Below are 24,020 nucleotides of genomic sequence, written 5' to 3' on the forward strand. Positions count from 1 at the left end.
GTTTTTGTATTTTCAGTAGAGACAAGGTTTCACCATGTTGGCCAGGCTAGTCTCGAACACCTGATCTCAATTGATCCACCCGCCTCAGCCTCCCAAAGTGCTGGGATTACAGGAGTGAGCCACCGCACCTGGCCGTTATTAATATCTTTGATGTTCAAGTTGTACCACTCTGGGCCAGTGGGCGCTCCTTCAAGTCAGCTTCTATGTCGAAAATGAAAATTATTTGTTAAAAGAAAGGTAAGTTATTAAAAAGTGACACCAGCAGGTAAAAAGATTGAATTGCTACTAACGGTCGATGGGAGGCAGTGTTGTCCACCCAGTGCTTAAGAACATGGCTTTTGGTGGCAGATTTCCTGGTTCCCAATCTTGGCCCCTCAGTGGATTCACTGTGAGACCTGCATGGTGTCTTTCCAGCTCCCTGTGCTATATCCTCAGTCTGTAAGATTGCAGGCTATATGGTTAGTGTGGAGATCAAAAGAATCAATACTCCGAAGGTGCTCATAACAGTGGCTTGCACTTGACTCCCAGAGTTCCTGCTTTCACCATCATTATGAAGACAAAGTACTCAAAATCTACTACATGAAAAAGATTACAGGCCCTGGAGATTTTGCAGGCATGTTCATTCCAACCTTTTTTTTTTTTTTTTGGGAGATGGAGTTTCACTCTTGTTACCCAGGCTGCAGTGCAATGGCGTGATCTCGGCTTACTGCAAGCTCCACTTCCCGGGTTCAAGTGATTCTCCTGCCTCAGCCTCCCGAGCAGCTGGGATTACAGTCGTGTGCCACCATGCCCGGCTAATTTTTATATTATTAGTAGAGATGGGGTTTTACCATATTGGCCAGGCTGGTCTCAAACTCCTGACCTCAGGTGATCCACCCGCCTCAGCCTCCCAAAGTACTAGGATTACAGGCATGAGGCACCACGCCCAGCCCACTCCAACTTTTAAGAAGCAACTAATTCCCATGACATAGAAATGTTTCCAGAACACAGAAACACATAGAATGCTTCTCAACTCGTTCTGTATTGCCAGCACTGCCTCAATGCAAACGACTGAGAACAGCCCCCAAATGAAAACTATATAGGACCCAAATAAGGCATAAGCAAACCATATCCATCACATATTAAAAGAATAATAGAGGCCAGGCGTGGTGACTCACACCTATAATCCCAGCACTTTGGGAGGCTGAGGCGGGTAGATCACAAAGTCAGGAGATTGAGACCATCCTGGCTAATATGGTGAAACCCCGTCTCTACTAAAAATACAAAAAATTAGCTGGGTGTGGTGGCGGGCGCCTGTAGCCCCAGCTACTTGGGAGGCTGAGGCAGGAGAATGGCGTGAACCCGGGAGGCGGAGCTTGCAGTGAGCCAAGATCGCGGCACTGCACTCCAGCCTGAGTGACAGAGCAAGACTCTATCTCTAAAAAAAAAAAAGAGTAATAGATTGTGACCCAGTAAAGTTTTCCCAAGAGTATAAGAAGGGTTCATTGTGAATAATTATGTTAAAGGATTGAATTAAAATCTCATGTGATCATGTTAATAGTTGCTGAAAAGTATTTAATATGATTCAACACAATTTTCAGGGTCTGTGTTGCCCAGGCTGGAGTGCAAGGGTGTGATCATGGCTCACTGCCGCCTCTAACCCCTGGGTTCAAGTGATCCTCCCATCTCAGCCTCCTGAGTAGCTGAGAATACAGGCACCATGCCTGGTTAATTTTTTTTTTTTTTTCTTTTTTCAGTAGATACAAGATCTAGCTATGTTGCTCAGGCTGGTCTCAAATTCCTGGCCTCAAATGATTCTCCTGCCTTGGCCTCCCAAAGTACTGGGACACAGGCATGAGCCACTGTGCCTAGCCTCAACATAAAATTCTAATTTAAAAAATCTTGGCAAGCCAGGAATAGAAAACATAACAAAACTGATGAAATTTTGGTTGGTCATGGTGGCTCATGCATGTAATTTCACCACTTTGGGAGGCCGAGGCAGTTAGATCATTTAAGGCCAGGGGTTCGAGACCAGCCTGCCCAACACAGCGAAATCCCCTCTACTGAAAATACAAAAAATTAGCCCCACGTGGTGGTACACGCCTGTGGTCCCAGCTACTATAGAGGCTGAGGCACTAGAATCGCTTAAACCCCAGAGGCGGAGATTGCAGTGAGCTGAGATTGTGCCCCTGCACTCCAGCCTGGGTGACAGAGCCAGAGTCTGCTACAGAAAAAAAAAAAAAAGATGAAATTTTTGTCAGAAATCTACATCAACTGCCTGACTTAATAGTAAAACAATAGAACAATCCCATACGAGGACAGAAATGAGGTTATGATGCTAATTTATATTTTGCTGAAAGGTTTAGCCAAGGAACTAAAAGAATACATATATAATGAGGTATTAAAATTATTAAGAAATAATTCAAATTTAGCATAGACAATCTAAGCGTGTAAAATGATGAATTATTACACCCAGAAAGTTCAGTAAGTTTGCCACACAAGATATCAACATTGGGAAACTCAGTACCTTTCTTCTACCCCAATAATAATTTAGATTATGTAATAGAAAAAAGGATTGCTTGTAATACATAAAATAAAGCTAAAGAGGTATAAGTCCTATTTGATGTATCATATTTATGAATAGGAAGGCTTATCATAAAGATGTTAAATCTCCCCAAACTGATAACTACATTTATTGTAATGCAATCAAAGTCAGATATCAGATAAGATTTTTTTTTTTTTTTTTTTGAGATGGAGTTTCACTCTTTTGCCCAGGCTGGAGTGAAGTGGTGCAATCTCGGCTCACTGCAACCTCCACCCCCGGGTTCAAGAGATTATCCTGCCTCAGCCTTCCGAGTAGCTGGGATTACAGGTGTGCACCACCACACCAGCTAATTTTTATATTTTTGTAGAGACAGGGTTTCACCATGTTGGTCAGGCTGGTCTCAAACTCCCGGCCTCAGGTGATCCTCCCGCCTTGGTATCCCAAAGTGCTGGGATTACAGGTGTGAGCCACTGCACCTGGCCTTATTTTTTACACTTATTTATTTTAGAGACAAAGTCTAGCTCTGTCCCCCAGGCCGGAGTGCTGTAGCATCATCATGACTCACTGCAGCCTCGAAATCCTGGGCTCAAGTGATCCTCCCACCTCACCCTCCTGAGTAACTGAGACTACAGGCATGTGCCACCATGCCTGGCTAATTTTGAAAAATTTTGTAGAAAACAGTTATCGACTTGCTGCCCAGGCTGGTCTCAAAGTCCTGAGCTCAAGCCATCCTCCTCTCTCAGCCTCCCAAAGCATTGAAATTATAGGCACAAACTACTGTGCCTGGCCTCATTTTGTGTTTACCTGGTGCTAAATACCAATTGGATGCCCGAGAGTGAAATTCGGGTTGGATGAAGTCTGGGAGCTGAAGTAGAGGAGGCTGACTGGCTTTCCGAGGCCTGTAGCAGAAGATGACACTTGGGTCTGCCTGCTTATGTTGACATGGGCCATCCTAACCTGACATGGCTTTGCAGCTGAATGTGACAGGCCCCGCCTGGGCTGGATCTGGAGAAGGACAGGGATAGCTAACCCTCTAGATCCACTAACATGACAAACAACTAGGCATCATCCTGTCTCCAGGCATCCCCATAACCCAGAGCATTGTCCCATAAACACACAGGATCTGCCCAGACACCCAGGCCCACAGAGGAGACAAACTCAGCATCACAACAGTTATAATTAAGGTGGACTAGGGCCTTTGTTGTTTCCTTCTATTATTATTTCCTATAAACCACCCAACAAGATGGTTGTCTCTGTTGGGCATGAACCTGAAGCTGTAATCCCAGATGTGCAAGAAATAGAACTCTATTTTCCTGCATCTGCACTGGTTCGGGTGGGTTGGGCTGTGGAAACAGGCCAAGCATGTCATTTGTCGACACGGTAGCCTATATTCTGGTGACCACATGAGACAGTTGGGGGAAGGGATACTGTTCCCAGAATGATTCAGGGACCCAGGCTAATGGGGGCTTTGCCATGTCTATAACGTGTGGCCTTCTAAATCATCACATGGGTATCACTTGTCCCGTTGGCCAGGGGAGGAGGAGTTTAGAGGAGTGTCCCAGGAGACATTGAAAAGCCAGGTTTGTTTGTGGTACATGTCAGTTCTGCTCACATTCCACAGGACCAAAGCACATTTCATGGCTGCAGAGGGGAACCTCTGAGATGTGGCCAGGCAATGTTCCCAGGACAAAGAGGTGATGGGCTCTGGGGGACAGTGAGCAGTCTCTTCCCCAGCAGCTCCATTGAATTTCTACTGAGAATCCCCATTCTCCATGGTGGTGGGAACTTAGTTCTGCTAAATATTGTGCTAAATATTAATCTGGTTCTGAACTTGGGTTTGTCCATGAAGCTTGGGCATCAGAAGCAGCCCCTGGGTATCTGTGGCCCACAGTGTCAGTCTAGATCTCTGTTTTGATTCATGCAGGATGGCTCCCTGCTTATCCCTAGTTTTCTTCTATAGTTCTCTCTCCACCTGACACTTGGGATTCCTATGGAACCCATCTTCTTCTCACTAGGCTGGGCCATGGGGTATCCTCCTTGGCTGTCTGAGGTCATTTCTTTGTAAATGTCTACACCATGTAGCATATCTTCTTTGAGAACTTGGAGGCTTTCTAGGCCTTATCTGTGAGGAGGGAATACAGATAACAGCTGGGGTCTCTGACACCCCTCTTCCTCAGATGCAGTTTCCAGGAACCTTATGGATGTACTATTATCTAATCTCTCTCCACATTCCCTTTTCTGTGAATGGCGAACAAATGCCTTTCTGGAGTGGGGGAGAGGTGGTCTTCATCAGCTATTCTGCCAAAGCTATTTGCATTTCTTGGGGACTTTCCATTCTTCCCCTAAGAGCTTGACATTTGGATGGCAGAAGCTGGAAGAGGTTTCTGTTTTCTTATTGCTGCTCTGAGACACTAGACATCTCCAATCCCAGCTCAAATGAGAAGACTCCTAGAGAATAAACGTCAATTCAGATTTCTAAATATCATCCACACATTGGCAATTATGCCTGCTTTACAGACAAAGGAACTATGCTCAAGAAAAGTATCTGTTCAGGGCTATACAGTTTTTCAGTGTCAGAGGTAAGTTTTTAACCCCCATCTGCCTGAATTCTATGTCTGTGGGCTTCCCCATTGGGACATTCTGATTTTCACAGTCTAGGAAACAGCTCCAGGGAAACAGAGACACTGGTCACTGACCCAGAAACAGAAAACAATCGTGGGCATGTTGACACACACACACACACCCCCACCCACCCACCCACCCACAGGAAACCAGAACATTCTATTCCAGTTTTTTGGTTTAAAGATTCCTCTGAAAGAGTTAAAGGGATCTAGGGCATGAAGTGTGGACCCCTAGGGTGGATGAAGACAACTCTGGAGCTGAGTGAGTTGAAGTAGCACAGGCAGGTGGTCTGGGTGTTCCTGGGTTGGTGGGTTTCTTGAATGTTGAGTTCCTTGGTTGGAGGATTTCTTGGCTAGATGTCTCAGCAGTTGAGTTTCTTGCTCGATGGCTGACTTGGCTGGCTAGTGTTTTGGTGAGTGGCTCGGTTGGGGAGCGGACCCCTGGGTTGCTATGCCTAGCCTTCATTAAAATAGGACTAAGCCATAAATGATGCCTAAGCCGATCATTACCGCAAATGCACTGAACCAACCAGTTCGGCCTGAGTTGGTGTAAGCCTCTTCCCATTCGCTGTTCTTGTTGGCCTTCATAGTCTGTAGGGGTGGAAGCACAGATGTGGGTTTCTGTGTCTAGGAACCCTGGGGAGAACAGTTGGAGACCTGCAGTCACTGAGGGAAAGCCCCTGTGCAGGTCCCAGGACAGGAGCAGATGCAGGGGCCAAATGGAGGACAGGGCAGGCTGGGTGCAGTGGCTCACGCCTGTAATCTCAGCACTTTGGGAGGGCGAGGCGAGTGGATCACCTGAGGTCAGAAGTTCGAGACCAGCCTGGCCAACATGGCAAAACCCGTCTCAACTAAAAATACAAAAATAAGCCAGGCGCTGTGGCCCGTGCCTGTAATCCCAGCTACTCGGGAGGCTGAGGCAGGAGAATCGCTGGAACTAGGGAGGCAGAGATTGCAGTGATCCAAGATTGCACCACTGCACTCCAGCCTGGGGGACAGGGTGAGACTGGGTCTCAAAGGAAAAAAAATAATAAAGGACAGGGGCTATGACTTGGGCATTATTTTACCTGGTAAGAGAAGTACAAAGCTGGCAATCCAAATGGAGGGAATAAAAGTACAGCAAAGATGGTCAAACATAGGTAGTTTGGGGCGTAAAACGCTAGTTCTTCTGGTGTCTGTGTAGGCTCTTGCGGCTCTTTGGGCACCTCACCTGGGGCACCTGAACCACCTGTGGTAGGGGAGTCATCTGGATCACCTGTGGTAGGGGGCTCATTGGGAGCAGAAGGTTTCAGGGCCATGACCTTTCCCCTTAGACAAAGACGGACTCCGAGTGTCTTGAAAACGGAGCGCCAGACCCACTAGGCTTCCCCTTGTACTAACCAGAATCCCAGGACCCAAACCATCAAAGGCTGAAACTTCACAATGGAGAAACCAGCACCCCACGTCCTGATTGGCTGCCTAGTTAGGGGGCATGGCCCCACCATTCTAGCCCACCCCAAGACTCAGAGCGTGCAGCCAATCAGGATGTGGCCTCCGCCCACTCTGATAGGGATTGGTTGGAAGCCTAAGTGGTGGCTCTTGGCTCCTCCTCCTCCCACTGATCTCTCTCTGCAGGCCGCGCAGATGGGCGGTGTCAGGAGGGTCTCCCAGGAGTTGCTGAAGAGAGAAACTAGACACGCCCAGTAAGAGTAAGAAATTTACTGAGGGGAGGAAAATGAGTAATGTCAGAAGTGGATTGTAAAGCCTTGAGTTAAAAATGAATTCTGGCTGGTCGCGGTGGCTCATGCCTGTAATCCCAACACTTCGGGAGGCCGAGACGGGCGGATTACCTGCGGTCAGAAGTTTGAGACCAGCCTGACTGACGTGGCGAAACCCCGTCTCTACTAAAAATACAAAAATTAGCTGGGTATGATGGCGGGTGCCCGTAATCCCAGCTACTAGGGAGGCTGAGGCAGGAGAATCGCTTGAACCCGGGAGGCGGAGATTGCAGTGAGCCGAGATCACACTGCACACTCCAGCCTGGGTGACAGAGTGAGACTCCATCTCAAAAAAAAAAAAAAAAAAAAAAAAAAGAATTCCTTGGTTTATGCTGACGGAAAGAATAGAGAAAGAAGGGGAAAAGGGGGAAGGTCTTTCTTTTTTTTGTTTTGAGACGGAGTCTCGCTCAGTCGCCCAGGCTGGAGTGCAGTGGCGCGATCTCGGCTCACTGCCAGCTCCGCCTCCCGGGTTCATGCCATTCTCCTGCCTCAGCCTCCCAAGTAGCTGGGACTACAGGCGCCCGCTACCACGGCCAGCTAATTTTTTGCATTTTTAGTAGAGACAGGGTTTCACCGTGTTAGCCAGGATGGTCTCGATCTCCCGACCTCGTGATCCGCCCGCCTCAGTCTCCCAAAGTGCTGGGATTACAGGCTGAGCCACTGCGCCCAGCCGGGAAGGTCTTTCTTTAAGTAGAACACAACCTAATGGAACGATGAAACAGGAAATCGCCAATGTGACAGGCAGAACTCTGAGATGACCCCAAGATTCCTGCTCCCTGGTGTACACACTCCTTCTCCAGTCAGTCAAGTACAAGTCTATATACCGCTGGGAAGGTGTCTTGCAGACGTAGGTAGGGTCTGAAATCAGTTAACTTTAAGGTAGTAAGAATATCCTCTGTGGGCCTCACCTAATGAGGTGAGTTCTTGAAAGGGACTGAGTCTTCCTGGCAAAAGAGGTTTCAGGTGTAAGAGGACTCGAGGCAAGCAAGGTCTCCATTGCTGGTATGAAGATGTCGCCGGGGCCACGTAGGGAGGAATCCAGGCAGCCTCTGACTGAGAGTGGCTCCCAGCTGACAGCCAGCAAGGAAACGGGGTCCTTAGCACTGCAACAGCAAAGATGCGAATCCTGCTGTAATCACATTCATTTGGAAGAGGATCCTGAGCGCCACATGAGAACCCAGCCCAGCTGACACCTTAATTTTAGCTTTGGTAGATCTGAGCAGAGAAGCAGTCATTCTGACTTACAGAACTGTGAGTGAATGACTGTGTGGGAATTTGTTATGCACCATTAGAAAACATTTTCAAATACCATGGTAATTGCTGATTCCGGTAGGAGCTTTTAATGAATGCTAATACTGTGGGGTTTTAGCTGATGCTTCCTTTAGCTGGTGGTTCTAGGGGAGTAGAGGGTTTGAGGAGTCACTTTTCAGGAAGTTGGGAGTGAGTGGGAGATGACACTGTGCAGTCTACAAACGTAGACCTCAGTATGGCTTGTCCAAGACACAACCTGTGTATGTAAGACCAGTCCTGGACTTAGAAGTAGTTAGAAGAACAGTGACAACACATGCAATCCAGAAGTCAGGATATTCTTCATGGAGGAAATTGGTTCAGAGCCTTTCAAAGGACCAAGTGGATATTCCAGGACAACAGAACATGTGAAGGTTGGGTGAGATAAAGCATGTGTATTGGTTGCTGGCAAGTCCCTTGGATGGTGGAACAAACAAACTAAGACAGGCCTAGAAAGGAGCACATGGACAAATGTGTCAAGCCCTGAGACACGTACTCCAGCTCTGAAGGCGGGAATGAATTAGCTCCTTTGGTAAGGGCAGTGTCAGAGGATCAGCAGAAGCAGTGGCCATACTGCAGGGATCCAGGCAGTGAGCAAAAAGAGGGTCGTATAGACAATGTAGACATTTATTCCAAGAGCTTGGAGGCAAAAGAGTAAGGAGAGCAGTGCCACAGCTGAGAAGAACATGGGTTCCAGTTTCTGGAATGTTGTAAGCCAACACCTGGTTTCAGAGAGCCATGGATTGAGTGTGAGGTGTGGAACTGGAGACAGTGTACACATTTGCTCCAGGAATTTTGCCTATGGCTGGGTACAGTGGCTCATGCCTGTAATCCCAGCGCTTTGGGAGGCCAAGGTGGGTGGATCACGAGGTCAGGAGTTCAAGACAAGCCTAGCCAAGATGGTGAAACCCCGTCTTTACTAAAAATACAAAATTTTAGCCAGGTGTGGTGGTGGGCGCCTGTAATCCCAGCTACTTGGGAGGCTGAGGCAGAAAACTGCTTGAACTCGGGAGGTGGAGGTTGCAGTGAGCCAAGATCGTGCTACTGTACTCCAGCCTGGGTGACAGAGTGAGACTCCATTTCAAAAAAAAAAAAAAAAAATGTTTGCCTATGAAGAGCCAAGAAAGGCAGGACTAGGGTAGATGCAAAAGGGTGAGAATGATGATTTTGCTTGTTTGTTTTAAAGATAGGAGAGACTTGATCATATGGAACTGAGATGGAGACTGTCAAGATGGTAGCATGGGTCTATGTTCTGCCCCCTTTTTTGTCTCTGGAATTAAAAACCGAAAACCAGATTCATAACTTGAGGGGGCTGAGTGATCAAAGGATTTTGCTTTTTTGGTGGGAAAGGTGAGACAGACCATGTCTCAATAAGAGAGAATGGAGATATGGGAGAGAGATCTTTTTTTTTTTTTTTTTTTTTTTTTTTGAGATGGAGTTTTGCTCTTGTTGCCCAGGGTAGAGTGCAATGGTGCAATCTTGGCTCACTGAAACCTCCACCTCTCGGGTTCTAAACGATTTTCCTGCCTGAGCCTCCCGAGTAGCTGGGATTACAGGCGCCCACCACCACGCCTGGCTTATTTTTGTATTTTTAGTAGAGATGGGGTTTTACCACGTTGGCCAGGCTGGTGTTGAACTCCTGACCTCAAATGATCCACTCACCTTGGCCTCCCAAAGTGCAAGGATTACAGGAATGAGCCACCGCACCCAGCCAGGAGAGATGTCTTAATGGGGGTGAGGTTGTTCATTTGTACTGTCTACAGCTCCAACACCTAGAACAGAGCCCAACACAGAGTAGTAGGTGCTCAGTAAACATGGGCTGAATAAACACACCTGGGAACTAGACTACCTAGGTTTGGATCCCCGCCATGCCACTAACTAGCAATATCACCTTGTGCAATCAAAAGCTCTCTGTGTACCAGTTTTCTCATCTTTAAAATGGGAATAATAATTATTTATCTCTCATTTCATTGTGAGGATTAAATAAATTAATGTATGTAAGTGGTTTTGAACAGTGTATGGCACAAAATGTGCACTCTGTAAGATGATGATGGCTGAGGGGAGAGGATCGTGTGAGACCAGGAGTTCGAAACCTAGCTCGATCAATACAGTGGGACCGTGTCTCTAGAAAAACACACACACACACACACACACACATATATATATATGGCATATATAGCTCTGAGGGCAGGCTTCTATATTCTCAGCTGCTTGGGGAGGGTATGATAGGAGGATTGCTTTTGCTTAGGAATTTGAGGCTGTGTTGAGCCATGGTCGCACCCCTCCACTCCAGCCTGGGCAACAGACGGAGACCCTGTCTCAAGAAAAAAAAAAAAAGATAATAATGATGAATGAGTGGGGTTCAGAGCATGTGAGAATCATTTGAAAATAATGGCCAGGAGTTCAAGATTGGCCTGGCCAACATGGTGAAACCTGTCTACTAAAATACAAAAATTAGCTGGGTGTGGTGGTGGGTACCTATAGCCCCAGCTACTTGGGAGGCTGAGGCAGGAGAATCGCTTGAGTTCAGGAGGCAGATGTTGCAGTGAGCTGAGATCATGCCACTGCACTCCAGCCTGGGTGACAGAGTGAGTCTCCATCTCCAAAAACTAAAAGTAATAATAAAAAAAGAGAGATCCAATTGTCCTAGCACCATTTGTTGGATCTCCTTTTCACATCGAATGTTTTTGCCACTTTTGTCAAAAATCAGTTGACCACAAATATAAAAGTTATTTCTGGACTCTCAATTTTGCTTCATTGAGCTATATGTCCATCCTTATGCCAGTACCACACTGTCTTTATTCTTATAGCTTTGTAATCAGGAATAAATTTTGAAATTGGGAATTGGAAGTCCTCCAACTTTATTTAACTTTTTCAATATTGCTAGATTATTCTGCATCCTTTGCATTTCCACACAACTTTTAGGATCGACTTGTGAAATTCTGCAAAAAAACAAGCTAGTTGAGATTTCGATAAAGATTGCATTGACTCTTTAGGTCAATTAGGGGAGTACTGCCTTTTTGCTGCTAATATTGAGTTTTCCAAACCACAAACATGGGATGCCACTCCATTTATTTAGATCTTTAAATCTTTAAAGGAAAGATTTATATATATATATATATTTATATATATATATATATTTTTTTTTGAGATGGAGTCTTGCTCTGTCGCCCAGGCTGGAGTGCAGTGGAGCGATCTTGGCTCACTGCAAGCTCCGCCTCCCAGGCTCACGCCATTCTCCTGCCTCAGCCTCCTGAATAGCTGGGACTACAGGCTCCCACCACCACACCCGGCTAATTTTTTATATTTTTAGTAGAGATGGGGTTTCACCGTGTTAGCCAGGATTGTCTCGATCTCTGACCTTGTGATCCACCTGCCTAAACCTCCCAAAGTACTGGGATTACAGGTGTGAGCCACTGTGCCTGGCCAAGATTTATAGTTTTTATTGTACAACTCTTGTACTTCTTTTGTTAAATTTATTACTTTTTTTTAATTGAATTTCTTTTTCTTTCTTTCTTTTTTTTTTTTTTTTTTGAGACGGAGTCTCTCTCTGTTACCCAAGCTGGAGTGTGGTAGCACGATCATGGCTCACTGCAACCTTCACTTCCCAGATTCAAGCAATTCTCCTGCCTCAGCCTCCCAAGTAGCTGGGATTACAGGTACCTGCCACCATGCCTAACTGATTTTTTGTATTTTTTAGTAGAGATGGGGTTTCACCATGTTGCCCAAACTAGTCTTGAAGTCCCTCCTGATTTCAGGTGATCCGCCTGCCTCGGCCTACCAAAGTGCTGGGATTACAGGCATAAGTCACCATGCCCAGCCCGAATTTATTATCCTTTTTGATCCTATTGGGAATGAATTCATTTTATTAATTTCATTTTTTTATTGTTCATTGCTGGCTTATTGACATACAATTGATTTTTGGATATTGATCTTGTCTTGTGCAACACTGCTGGACTCATTTCTTCTAGTGGTTATTTGTGGATTCATTAGAATTTTCTACATGCAAATTTAAGTCAACTGTGGATCAAAGCAGTTCTTCCTTTCCAACCTGGATGCCTTTTATTTCTTTTTATTGACTAATTGTACTGGCTAGGATCTCCACTACACTGTTGAATAGAAGTGGTGAGAATGAACATTCTTGTTTTGTTCTCTATCTTAGCCAGGAAGCATTTAGTCTTTCACTCCAGCCTGGACGACAGAGTGAGACTCTATTTCAAAAAAAAAAAAAAGTGTCTTCTTTTACAGGGGTAGGTGCAATGGCTCGTATCTATAATCCCAACACTCTGGGAGGCCAAGGCAGGAGGATTGTTTGAGCCCAGGAGTTTGAGGCTGCAGTGAGCTATGATCTCACCTGGGTGACAGAGTGAGACCCCATCTTTAAAATAAATGAATAAAATTTATTCTTTTACTATGGTGCGTTACATTAATTGATTTTCAGAACTTAAACCAATCTTGCATTTCTGGGGTAAATCCCACTTGATCTTGATGTATAATCCTTTTTATATATTGCTGTATTGGGCTTACTGATATTTTACTAATGACTTTTGTATCTATATTTATGAAAGAGATTGTTCTCTAGTTGTCTTGAGATGCTACTGTCTGGTTTTGATATTAGGGTAATACTCACTTCATATAATAAGCTAGGAAGTGCTCCCTTTCTCCATATTTTGGAACAGATTGTGAAGAATTAATATTACTTATGCTTTAATGTTTTGTGAAATGCACCAATGAAACCATCTAGGCTTGAGCTTTTCTTTGTGGGAGTATTTTAAATTACAAATCTCTTTTTGTTATACATCTCCTCAGATTTTCTGTTTCTTCTTGAGTTGGTTTTGGTAATTCATCTTTCTAATAATTTTTATGTCATCTAAGCTGTCTAATTTGTTGCCATACGTTGCTCGTGATATTCCCCTTTATTTATGTATTTTAAAATTTGTCGCCCAGGCTGGAGTGCAGTGGCACAATCTTGGCTCACTGCAACCTCCGCCTCCCAGGTTCAAGAGATTCTTCTGCCTCAGCCTCCAGAGTAACTCGGATTACAGGTGTGTGCCACCACACCTAGCTAATTTTTTGTATTTTTAGTAGAGACAAGGTTTCACTATGTTTCCCCTGGGGGCCGGCTCCCCTTATACTTCAAGTCTCAGCTCAGATGTTCTCTTTTCAGAGGGGCCTTTCCTGTCTACTCAGCCTCGTCCTCCAGTTCCTTGTGATCTTCCAGAGTCCCTCTTCCCTCCTCATTTTAGTTATTTCCTCCATAGCTCTTGGTTCTGAAATAATTTCTATTATAACCCTGTCTCTACAAAAAATATGAAAACTAGCTGGGTGTGGTGGTGTGCACCTGTGGTCCCAGCTACTTGGGAGGCTGAGGCAGGATCACCTGAGCCTGGGAGGTGGAGGCTGCAGTGGGCCAAGATCGTGCCACTGCACTCCAGTCTGGGTGAAAGAGCGAGACCCTGTCTCAATAATAATAGTTATTATAATATAATATGTATCAAATATAATTAAAATCATATGATAATTATTATTTCCATTATTTAGGTGTTTTTCTTCTTTCTCTACCTAGAATTCCACGATAGCTATGGTCTTGACTGCCTTAGTTACCACGTGGCCCTCAGGGGCCAGCGTGGGCCTAATGTACAGTAACCTCCCAATAGTGATAAATCTGCCCATTACACTTATATTCAATCTGGATGTGAGATCCACACACTATATATTAAACCCATCAGGCGTTCAAACTGGCAACAACAACAAAAAGGAGTGACCGGGCACAGTGATGCAAGCCTGTAATCCCAACGTTTTGGGAGGCCAAGGCAGAAGGATTGCTTGAGGCCAGGAGTTCAAGGCCAGACTGGGCAACATAGTGAGGCCTCTAAAAAAAAAAAAAAAAATTATCCAGGTGTGGTGGCGCATGCCTGTGGTCCTAGTTACTGAGGCAGGAGGATCATTTGAGCCCAGGAAGTTGAGGCTGCAGTGAGCTATGATTGCACCACTACATTCCAACCTGGATGACAGAGTGAGACCCTGTTTCTAAGGGAAAAAAGAAAAAAAGGAAACGGTGAGAAAAAAATTTAAAAAGGACAAGTTTCTACAACCCAGTCCCTTTATGCGTTGAATCAATCCCAAGGGCAGGAAGAAAGGGAAGTGGCTGGGCCACGCCCCTTTACACACATGGAACCAATCAGAAGCCAGATTGAAGCACTGGAGACCCGCCTATAAAGAAGTAGCCAATCATAATGAAAGAATGGCCCATAGAGGCCACGCCCTGTGACCGAAATCACCAAAGCCGCCTCAGTGAAGGGAAGCCGTAGGGACGTTTAGGTTTATGATGGGTTATCAGAAAACAGTGGGGGTGTGTGAGTTTGGGGGGCGAGGAGGGGTAGGGAGAGTTTAGAGGAGGAAAGTGGAGCAGCCAGAGGGGAGCAGGGAGGGGGTTGTGAGAGGCTAGAGGAGGGTGGCATGGGTGTTCCGGAGCCAGCAAGGCTACTCTACAGGAGCACGGGACTGTGGTGGGTTCTGGCTTGGGGCGCTGTCCCCTGGCTTGGGGCAGTGTCAACTTTCAGCACCTTTCTAGCCAGAGGAGTTGGTTTGGGTGGTCTCAATTGCTTGGGGACTCCAATGTCCCCTTCCCGGACCCATGACCCCTGTCTGCAGATTCCACTCACCCAGCATCTCCTCCTCAGGCCAAGACCCATGGCTACTGCAACGAGCCCCAGGGACTTGAAGTCGCCGGTCACTCCGATGCAGCCACTCATCCCAGTGCAGCTGTTCACCCCAATGCAACCAGTCACGCTGATGCCCTTGCGTCCTCCAGAAATAGATTATTTGCTGCTCGCCATCATATCCTTCTTCTGCATCCTGCTGGCAATCCCCGCTCTGGTGTTCTCCCTCAAGGTGGGCACCACCCAGCTACCACAAACTCTCTTTGTCCCCAGATCTGCCTTCTCTTTCCTGCCGATGCCCTGCTTCTCCCCAGAGACCTCTTCGTGTTTCTCGGGGATTTGCCTCCTCCCTCTTCACCATCTGCTTGCCCTTGCCCCTCTCTAGGGCCACCTCTCTGCTCCTCCCTCTGTGTTCTACCCAGATCTACTCCCTCATCCTGGCTCCCTGGTTTCTTCCTTTTTCCCCTGGTAGACTGAGCCCTGCCCCCCTGCCCTCCCTCATGCCACCACCCTGATCTTCCCCTCTTCGCCTCTCCTCAGGGATTTTCCTCCCCCTCCCCGTCTTGGAAATATTCACACCAGCTTGCCTTTACCCCCACAGACCCGGGAAGCCAACTTCCTTGGGAATCAGAGAAAAGCACGGATCAATTCCAGACTGATTTTGGGCTTCAGCATCGCCAGCATCCTGGTGGGCTGCATTGTGATCATTTGCTCCATTGTAATCAAAAGCTTGAAACAGAAAATCTGAAAGCCTGCCTCCCTCAGCGAGTAATGGACTGTTCCCCCTGGAACTAGGACATCAGTAACTGCCTGTGCTGGAGGAAGTCCCCCTCCATCAGCATTTTTAAGAGCAGTAAAGTTTATGAGGAGGTTTCCACTTTCTGATTCATCTGCTGCGTGCATGTACGTGTGCCCACATGTTCACATCTCCTGTGTGTCCACGTTGCCAGGTACCACGGGACTCTCATATATATAATGAACATTTACTGGGTAACAGTGCCGGGCACTGTTTTAAGCCTTAGTGGTTCAGCGCTGATTCAGGCAGATGAGGTATTTGCCTGCATAAAATTTACATTATATTGAGAGGACACAGGAAAAAAAGAGTAAAATATAAAGCAACAAGATAATTCTAGGTCAGTGCTGTCTAACAGGACTTTTTTCAATAATAGAAATTTCTATAATCTACTTGGTCCAATATGGTGGCCACCAGCCAAACATGGCTATTGGCTCTTGAAATGTGGCTAGTGCAACTGAAGAACTCAACCTATTTTTTTGTTTAATTATAGTTGAATTTAATTTGCCACACGTATTACTGGCTACTATACTGGAAAGCACAGTTCTAGGTGGTGAAAAAACAGAATGAAATAGGAGCATCAGGCCGGGTGTGGTGGGAGGCAGAGGTTGCAGTGAGCTGAGATCCTGCCACTGCACTCCAGCCTGGGTGACAAGAGCAAAACTCTGTCTCAAAAAAAAAAAAAAGAAGTTAAATTACAGTAAGCTAAGGTCAATTTATTATTGTAGAAAGAAAAATGTTTATAAATTTAGTGTAGCCTAAGTATAGTGTTTGTAAAGTCTATGGCAGTGTGCAGTAATGGCCTAGGACTTCACATTCACTCACCCCTCACTCAGTGACTCATCAGAGCAACTTGCAGTCCTGCAAGCTCCGTTCATCGTGAATGCCCTGTACAGATGTTGTATTAGTCCATTTTCCCCCTGCTGATAAAGACATACCCGAGACTGGGTAATTTATAGAGCACAAGAGGTTTAATAGACTACCAGTTCCATGTGGCTGCAGAGGCCTCACAATCATGGTGGAAGGTGAAAGGCACGTCTTACATGGTGGCAGAGAAGGGAGAATGTGTGCAGGGGAACTCCTCTTTATTAAACCATCAGATCTTGTGAGACTTATTCACTATCACAGAACAGCATGGGAAAGACCTGCTCCCATGATTCAATTACCTCCCACTGGGTCTCTCCCACGACACATGGGAATTGTGGGAACTATAAGATGAGATATGGGTGGAGACATGGCCAAATCATATCAGATATGTACCACTTTTATCTTTTATACTGTATTTTTACTGTACCTTTTCTATGTTCAGCTATGTTTAGACATATAAATACCATTGTGTTAAAAATTGCCTACAGTATTCAGTACAATAAGATGCTGTGCAGGTTTGTAGCCTGGGAGCAATAGGCTATACCATATAGCCTAGGTGTGCAGTAGGCTCTCCATTTAGGTTTGTGTAAGTACATGCTATGATGTTCAAACAATGACGATATCACCTAACAATGCATTTCTCAGAACTTATCCCCATCGAGTGACTGGATTTCTCAGAACTTATCCCCACTGAGTGACTGGATTTCTCAGAACTTATCCCCATTGAGTGACTGGATTTCTCAGAACTTATCCCCATTGAGTGACTGGATTTCTCAGAACTTATCCCCATTGAGTGACTGGATTAAAGCAATGAGTGACTGGATTTAAAATCTAAACTGAGCATTTTTCAGACTGAAAGGGGAGTTCTGAAGAACTTGCTGGGAACAGACCTAACTGGAAGCACCGGCAAACCAAGAGGTAGTGCTTACTGGAGAACAGGGATGGTTTAGGGAGACAGAAGACAACAGGGGTTGTGTGCGGTGGCTCACGCCTGTAATCCCAGCACTTCGGGAGACCAAGGCGGGTGAATTACTTGAGGTCAGGAGTTTGAGACCAGCCTAGCCAATATGGTGAAACCCTGTCTCTACTAAAAATACAAAAATTAGCTGGGCATGGTGGTACAGGCCTGTGGTCCCAGCTACTCAAGAGGCTAAGGTGGGAGGATCCCAACCTGGGAGGTTGCTGTGAGCTGAGATCACACCACTGCACTCCAGCCTGGGTGACAGAGCAAGACTCTATTTCAAAAAAAAAAAAAAAAAAAAAGCAGCCAACAGGATACTTTGAGAGTGTTATAGGGCCAGCAAGGGTATTATAGGGGTCAGTGGGGGCATTGCAGGGTTATTTACCTAAAAGAAAGGCCAAGTTCACTGTGGGTTGAGTGTTCCCAGCACATTCCTATTGATGGGGTTGATTCTATTGGTCCCCATTCCTTGGCGTCTGCCGATCCTTCTCAGTCCTTCTGCAGACCCCGCCCCTCCCTCCACTGGGGTTCATGCCTGTGTGACTGATCTCTGGAGCCCAGAGGTCGAGGTCATGGAGACGACCATCTACAAGATGCCCTTAAGTGTTCCTGTGAATGACTGACTGCCTTTCTGCATCTTTTTCACCTTTTGTTTCTTCCTGCTGGGAACTGCCACTGTGTCATCCTGCTTGGTGGGTGGGGACTGACCCTCTGCCCCCACAGTGAAACATCCCCGGCCCCATCTTGTACCCCTTTCCACGGGTGCCTCAGAAGCTTCCCCTCTTCCCTAGTTACCAGCCCCAACCCCTTCTCCATCCCACCCTTCCTACTGCCCTGGGACTTGCCCTCACTTTGTTCACAGTCCTGCCAACCCCACTTCTTCCCAAGGTCTCCCAGCATGCCCTCCTACCTGAGCGTGCCCAGGACTCCCGCACTGTCTTCCTGCATTGCCTCCTCCTCTCCTCTGCCGAATCCTCCCTTCCCCAACCCTGATCATGGCCTTCAGTTTCACTCCAGGTGGCCCTTCGGCCATTTCACCCCTTCTTAGAAAACTTCACCCCCATCAGCCTGTCTTCACTTCCATAGGCACGGATAGTGAGCCGTTTGGAAAACAACGTCAATACAAAGAGAAATTGCAAGCTGGCTTTGGGCTTCAGCATCAGGGCCATCATTCTGAGCTTGTTAATGATCCTGCAGGTTCTTGTGACAGCGGACAGCCCAGAAGCAGGAGACCCATGAGTCAGAAGCCCTCTTGTAATTGCCCTGTACCCTTCACAGTTCCAGGCACCACAAGGCCTCCTTGCTCCCCTGGGAACTTTTGAGCTTGGATTTGGACATCAGCACCCTGCCCTTGCCCCATCCCATGGCGGAAGTCTCTCCACCAGTACTTTTTTTTTTTTTTTGAGCTGGAGTCTCACTCTGTCGCCCAGGCTGGAGTGCAGTGGCACAATCTCGGCTCACTGCCACCTCCGCCTCCCAGGTTCCAGTGATTCTCCTGCCTCAGCCTCCTGAGTAGCTGGGACTACAGGTATGTGCCACCATGCCTGGCTAATTTTTGTATTTTTAGTAGAGACAAGGTTTCACCATGTTGGCCAGGCTAGTCTCGAACTCCTGACCTCAGGTGATCTGCCCACCTCGGCCTCCCAAACTGCTGGGATTACAGGTGTGAGCCACTGCGCCCGGCCCTGAATATGATTTTTTAAGATCCCAGAGTGAGGATGACCTGGAAATTTCCTGAAGAAGTGAAGGGCTCTGTACCCAGCCCAGGACGGCTGACCTTTCCAATCTGCACAAAGATGGGAGAGGAACAGAATGCAGGGGCCTGGCTGCCAGCTTAGCTGGCCTGGGGGCCAACTCCTTGACTCCTTGACAATTTTTTCAATTCTGACCACCTGCCCCTGCACCTGGCCTGGAGAGGAGGGAGAAGCAAGGTCCCTGCACACCCAGCCCCTCGCTTTCATCCTCCCAGGGTCGAGGGGGCAGGGTGACCTGCTCAGGAGGTGAAAGGCATTGCTGGGCCCATTATCTTATCAGGGAGACGCAAACACCGTACCCAAAGTCACGGTCACAGTGACTCCTGTCACTCGGCAAACACTCCCCGAGGCCAGCTCGGGCCGGGCAATGCAGGGCACACAGTAGTGACTGAGACATCCTGGGTCCTGCCCTCATGGATCTGGAGGGGGAGATGAAATGTCACCAAAACATGACAGCCCAGAGTGGTCAGGGCTGTGATGGAGGAATTATGGGGTCAGACTTGTCAGGACTGGGATGGGGGAAGCACAGGCAGGGAGGTGGGGGCTGTGATGGGGAGGCCCAGGGGTCTGTGGAAGCCCAGGGAGGTGCCTGACCCAGCCTGGTGGGATGTCCAAGGCTTCCTGGAGGAAGGATCGTCTGTGCTTAACAGGAAAGGTGAGGAGGGGTTGAACATGGGGAGGAGGTAGGGTGCACGCTTCAGGTAGAGGAAATTGCATGTGCCGAGGTTTTGAAATGATCATTTGGAAAAGCAGAAGCCCTGGGCGGGCAGGATCCCAAAGCATGAAAGGGAAAAGTGGAACATGGGAAGGAAGAGGAATAGCCAGGGGTCTGATTCCATCAAGGTTTACAGGGTGCTGGGTCCCTAAGAGTGTGTATGGCCACAATTCTAGGACGCTATTGTTCAAATTCCCCTTCAAACCCATGTAATGTTCACCATCCACCTTTTTTTTTTTTTAGACGGAGTTTCGTTCTGTCACCCAGGCTGGAGTGCAGCGGTGTGATCTTGGTTCACTGCAACCTCTGCCTCCTGGATTCAAGAGATTCTCCTGTCTCAGCCTCCTGAGTTGCTGGAACTACAGGCGCCCACAAATTTTTGTATTTTCACTCAGCAAATTTTTTTTTTTTTGCAGACACAGTCTTGCTCTGTCGCCCAGGCTGGAGTGCAATGGCACAATCTTGGCTCACTGCAATCTCCACCTCCCGGGTTCAAGCAATTCTCCTGCCTCAGCCTCCCGAGTAGCTGGGATTACAGGCATGTGCCACCATGTCCAGCTGATTTTTGTCTTTTTAGTAGAGACGGGGTTTCACCCTGTTGTTCAGGCTGCTCCTGAACTCCTGACCTTGGGATCCACCCGCCTTGGCCTCCCAAAGTGCTGGGATTACAGGCATGAGCCATTGCGCCTGGCCAAATTTTTGTATTTTTAGTAGAGACAGGGTTTCACCATGCTGGCCAGGCTGCTCTCGAACTCCTGACCTCCAGTGATCTGCCTGCCTTGGCCTCCCAGTGCTGGGATTATAGGCATGAGCCACCGCTCCTGGCCCACCATCCATTTAATAGTCTGTCCTCTGCCCCCTCTTTCTCAAGAAAAGAAAAATTTTTTCAATTCTGACCACTAATTGTTCTCAAAAAAGTTTCCAATGTTCTATGCGCCCCAGGCTCAGAGAAACTTGCACTACTGTGGACCGTGTCACGCTTGCAACATTCTTGTGAGAAGTTTCTTTGCCCCTGAGTTGTGCTAGAGGTTGTCCACCTGCCTGAAATGGCATCGTGTGGTCCACCCAGGCTTCATTCCAGGGTGCCAAAGACTTGGAACACTTCCCAACTTATCCAGATCCTGCCTGTGGACTAAGGCCTCTGTGTTCACCTCCCAGAGACAGGGGTTAGTATTGCTTAGACACACGGTGAAATAATAAATTGCACAAGCAAAGACCCTCCCCACAAAAACACAGAACTTACGTACCATCTGAAGCCTACAAAATCAAGGGAGTAGGTAAAAGTATTTACCCATGAACCCAGCTGAGCAGGGGACGGTCAGAATGGACAAAAGTGGCTGGGTGTGATGGCTCATGCCTGTTATTCCAGCATTTTGGGAGGCCGAGGTGGGTGGATTACTTGAGGTAAGGAGTTGGAGACCAGCCTGACCAACATGGCAAAACCCCATCTCTACTAAAAATACAGAAATTAGCTGGGCGTGGTGGCGCCCGCCTGTAGTCCCAGCTACTTGGGAGGCTGAGGCAGGAGAATCGCTTGAACCCAGGAGGTGCAACCCAGGTTGCAGTGAGCCAAGATCGCACCACTTCAGCCTGGGCGACAGAGCAAGACTCCGTCTCAAAAAAAAAAAAAAAAAAAAGGACAAGGCCTTGGGGCTGGCACAGGCATCCACTTTAAGGGGTTGGGTGTGGGAGGTCTGGAGTCTTAGGGGAAGTGCTGGGGGCTCAGGCAATGGTTGTATTTCAATTACTTTAACCACCAGGACAGCTGGGTGCCAGCCCTGGCTGTGGCACTGTTTTGAGTAGAAAGTAAAGATGGCATAGAATGGTTTCCTGATCACTCCCTAAGGCTCTTGAGACCCCTCCCCACCATGTCCACCCTGCTCTAGACAAGTTACAGACTCAAAAACGGGGCATGGCCTGACACGGTGATGTTCTGGGGCGGGAGGTTGGGGGGACACACGTCCCTTCTGTGTTCCTGCCAAAAGCACACAACCCGAACCTAATCACGAAGAACCAGCAGCAAACCCACACTACAAAAGCGAAGTCTACAAAATCACTGACTCATACTCTTCCAAAACGCCAAGGTCATGAAAGATAAGGAAAGACGGAGGAATCGTCACGCAATGGAGGAAGCCAAGGAGACCCAGCAACAGAATGTGAGGTGTGGTCCCGGACTGGATCCCGCACTAGAAAAGGGACATTAGTGGGAAAACTGGGGAAATTCAAATAAATCCTCTAAATCATGGGTGTCCAATCTTTTGGCTTCCCTGGGCCACATTGGAAAAGAATTGTCCTGGGTCACACATAAAATACATTAACACTATCGCTAGCTGATGAGCTAAAAAAAAAAAAAAAAAAAAAAAAAATCGCAAACAAATCTCATAATGTTTTAAGCAAGTTTACGAATTTGTATTGGGTAGCATTCAAAGCAGTCCTGGGCCACGTGCGGCCCGCAGGCCATGGGTTGGACAAGCTTGCTCTAGATTATTTACTAGTGTTTGATTAATGTTAATTTCCTGAGTTTGATCATTAGACTGGGATTATGTAAGGAAATGTCCTTATTCATAGAAGACACATGCCTAAGTATGGATAAAGGGGATCCTGTCTCCAACTTGCTCTCAAATGATTCAGCCAAAAATTTAAAGAATTCTGGCCAGGCACGGTGGCTCACGCCTGTAATCCCAGCACTTTGAGAGGCCGAGGCAGGTGGATCACTTGAGACCAGGAGTTCGAGACCAGCCTGGCCAACATGGTAAAACCCCATCTCTACTAAAAATACAGAAATTAGCCGGGCATGGTGGCAGGTGCCTGTAATCCCAGCTGCTCGGGAGGCTGAGACACAAGAATCGCTTGAATCCAAGAGACAGAGGTTGCAGTGAGCAACCAAAAAAATAATTCTATCTATCAGTCATCTATCATTTATCATTTATGTATCCATCTATTTGTCTAACATCTATTATCTTTTTTTTTTTTTTTTTTTTTTTTGAGACAGTCTCACTCTGTCACCTAGGCTGGAGTGCAGTGGCACGATCTTGGCTCACTGCAACTTCCACCTCCCAGGTTCAAGTGATTCTCCTGCTTCGGCCTCCCAAGTAACTGGCATTACAGGTGTGCACCACCATGCTCAGCTAATTTTTATATTTTTAGTAGAGACAGGCTTTCACCATGTTGGCCAGGCTGGTCTCAAACTACTGACCTCAGGTGATCCATCCGCCTCAGCCTTCCAGAGTGCTAGGATTACAAATGTGAGCCATGGTGCCTGGCCCAGTCCTCCTTCTAATGAACACCAAACAAATAAAAAGCAGACACAGTGTCGGGTTGGGGTAAGAGGTGTAGATACAGTGGGGTAAAGGAACAGAACACAGTAGGGTGCAGTATTACAGAGTGGACTCTCTGAAGACGTGACATTTGAGCTGAGACCTGAAGGAGGTGAGAAAGCCAGTGCAGACATCTAAGGAAGGGGGCCCAGGCAGAAGGAGCTGTAAGTGCCAAGGTCCTGAAGCAGGAACGACCTTGGTCTGTGCAAAGTGCAGCAGTGAGGCCAGTGCCCCTGGAAACCTAGTAGCGATGGAGGCAGGGCAGGTGACCAGGGCCACATCTTTCAGGAAGGAGTGCAGAGTTTATTCTGAGTGGGAAGGGAAGGCTTTGGAGGGTTGTAAGCAGAGGGGTGACACAAGCTGTCTAACACGGCTCAGAGCCGACGGGCGCCCAGTGAGCGGGCAGATTCACTGCAAAGACAGTGTGTGGCCCCACACCACCTCCTCTTTGGAGGTTTCTTCTAGCAGGCTGGGGATGACCAGCCATGTGGGTGCGGGGAGGAGCTCCGGCTGCCCAGCAGCTTTGAGTTTCCCAGGTGACCTGCCCCAGCGGAGAAGGACGTTGCCAGCGCAGTTATCTTATCAGGTGCACTCTCACCTGCTCCTGGAGACATGCCCACCCCTTAACATACCAAGGTTCCCACCATTCCACTGGCCCAGCCCCTCACTGCTGGATGAGGAGGGAGTCCCCAGGCTTCCTGGCATCTGTCACCAAACATCAAGCTCAAGCCAAGACCCTCGGACACATCCTTTCCCCATGTT

At 47.4% G+C, this 24,020-nt stretch overlaps 1 protein-coding gene across 1 annotated transcript; it reads right to left on the reverse strand.

Moving 5' to 3' along the window:
• Positions 1–5,362: 5,362 nt before the first annotated feature.
• Positions 5,363–6,670, reverse strand: PMIS2 (PMIS2 transmembrane protein). Its single transcript, XM_073017271.1, is given in 2 exon segments — positions 5,363–5,781; positions 6,213–6,670. Coding segments are annotated over 2 exon segments (402 nt in total). The 5' UTR covers positions 6,444–6,670; the 3' UTR covers positions 5,363–5,610.
• Between the last annotated feature and the right edge of the window lie 17,350 nt (positions 6,671–24,020).

Source organism: Chlorocebus sabaeus, chromosome 6 (assembly GCF_047675955.1).
Source record: "Chlorocebus sabaeus isolate Y175 chromosome 6, mChlSab1.0.hap1, whole genome shotgun sequence".
NCBI lineage: Eukaryota > Metazoa > Chordata > Mammalia > Primates > Cercopithecidae > Chlorocebus > Chlorocebus sabaeus.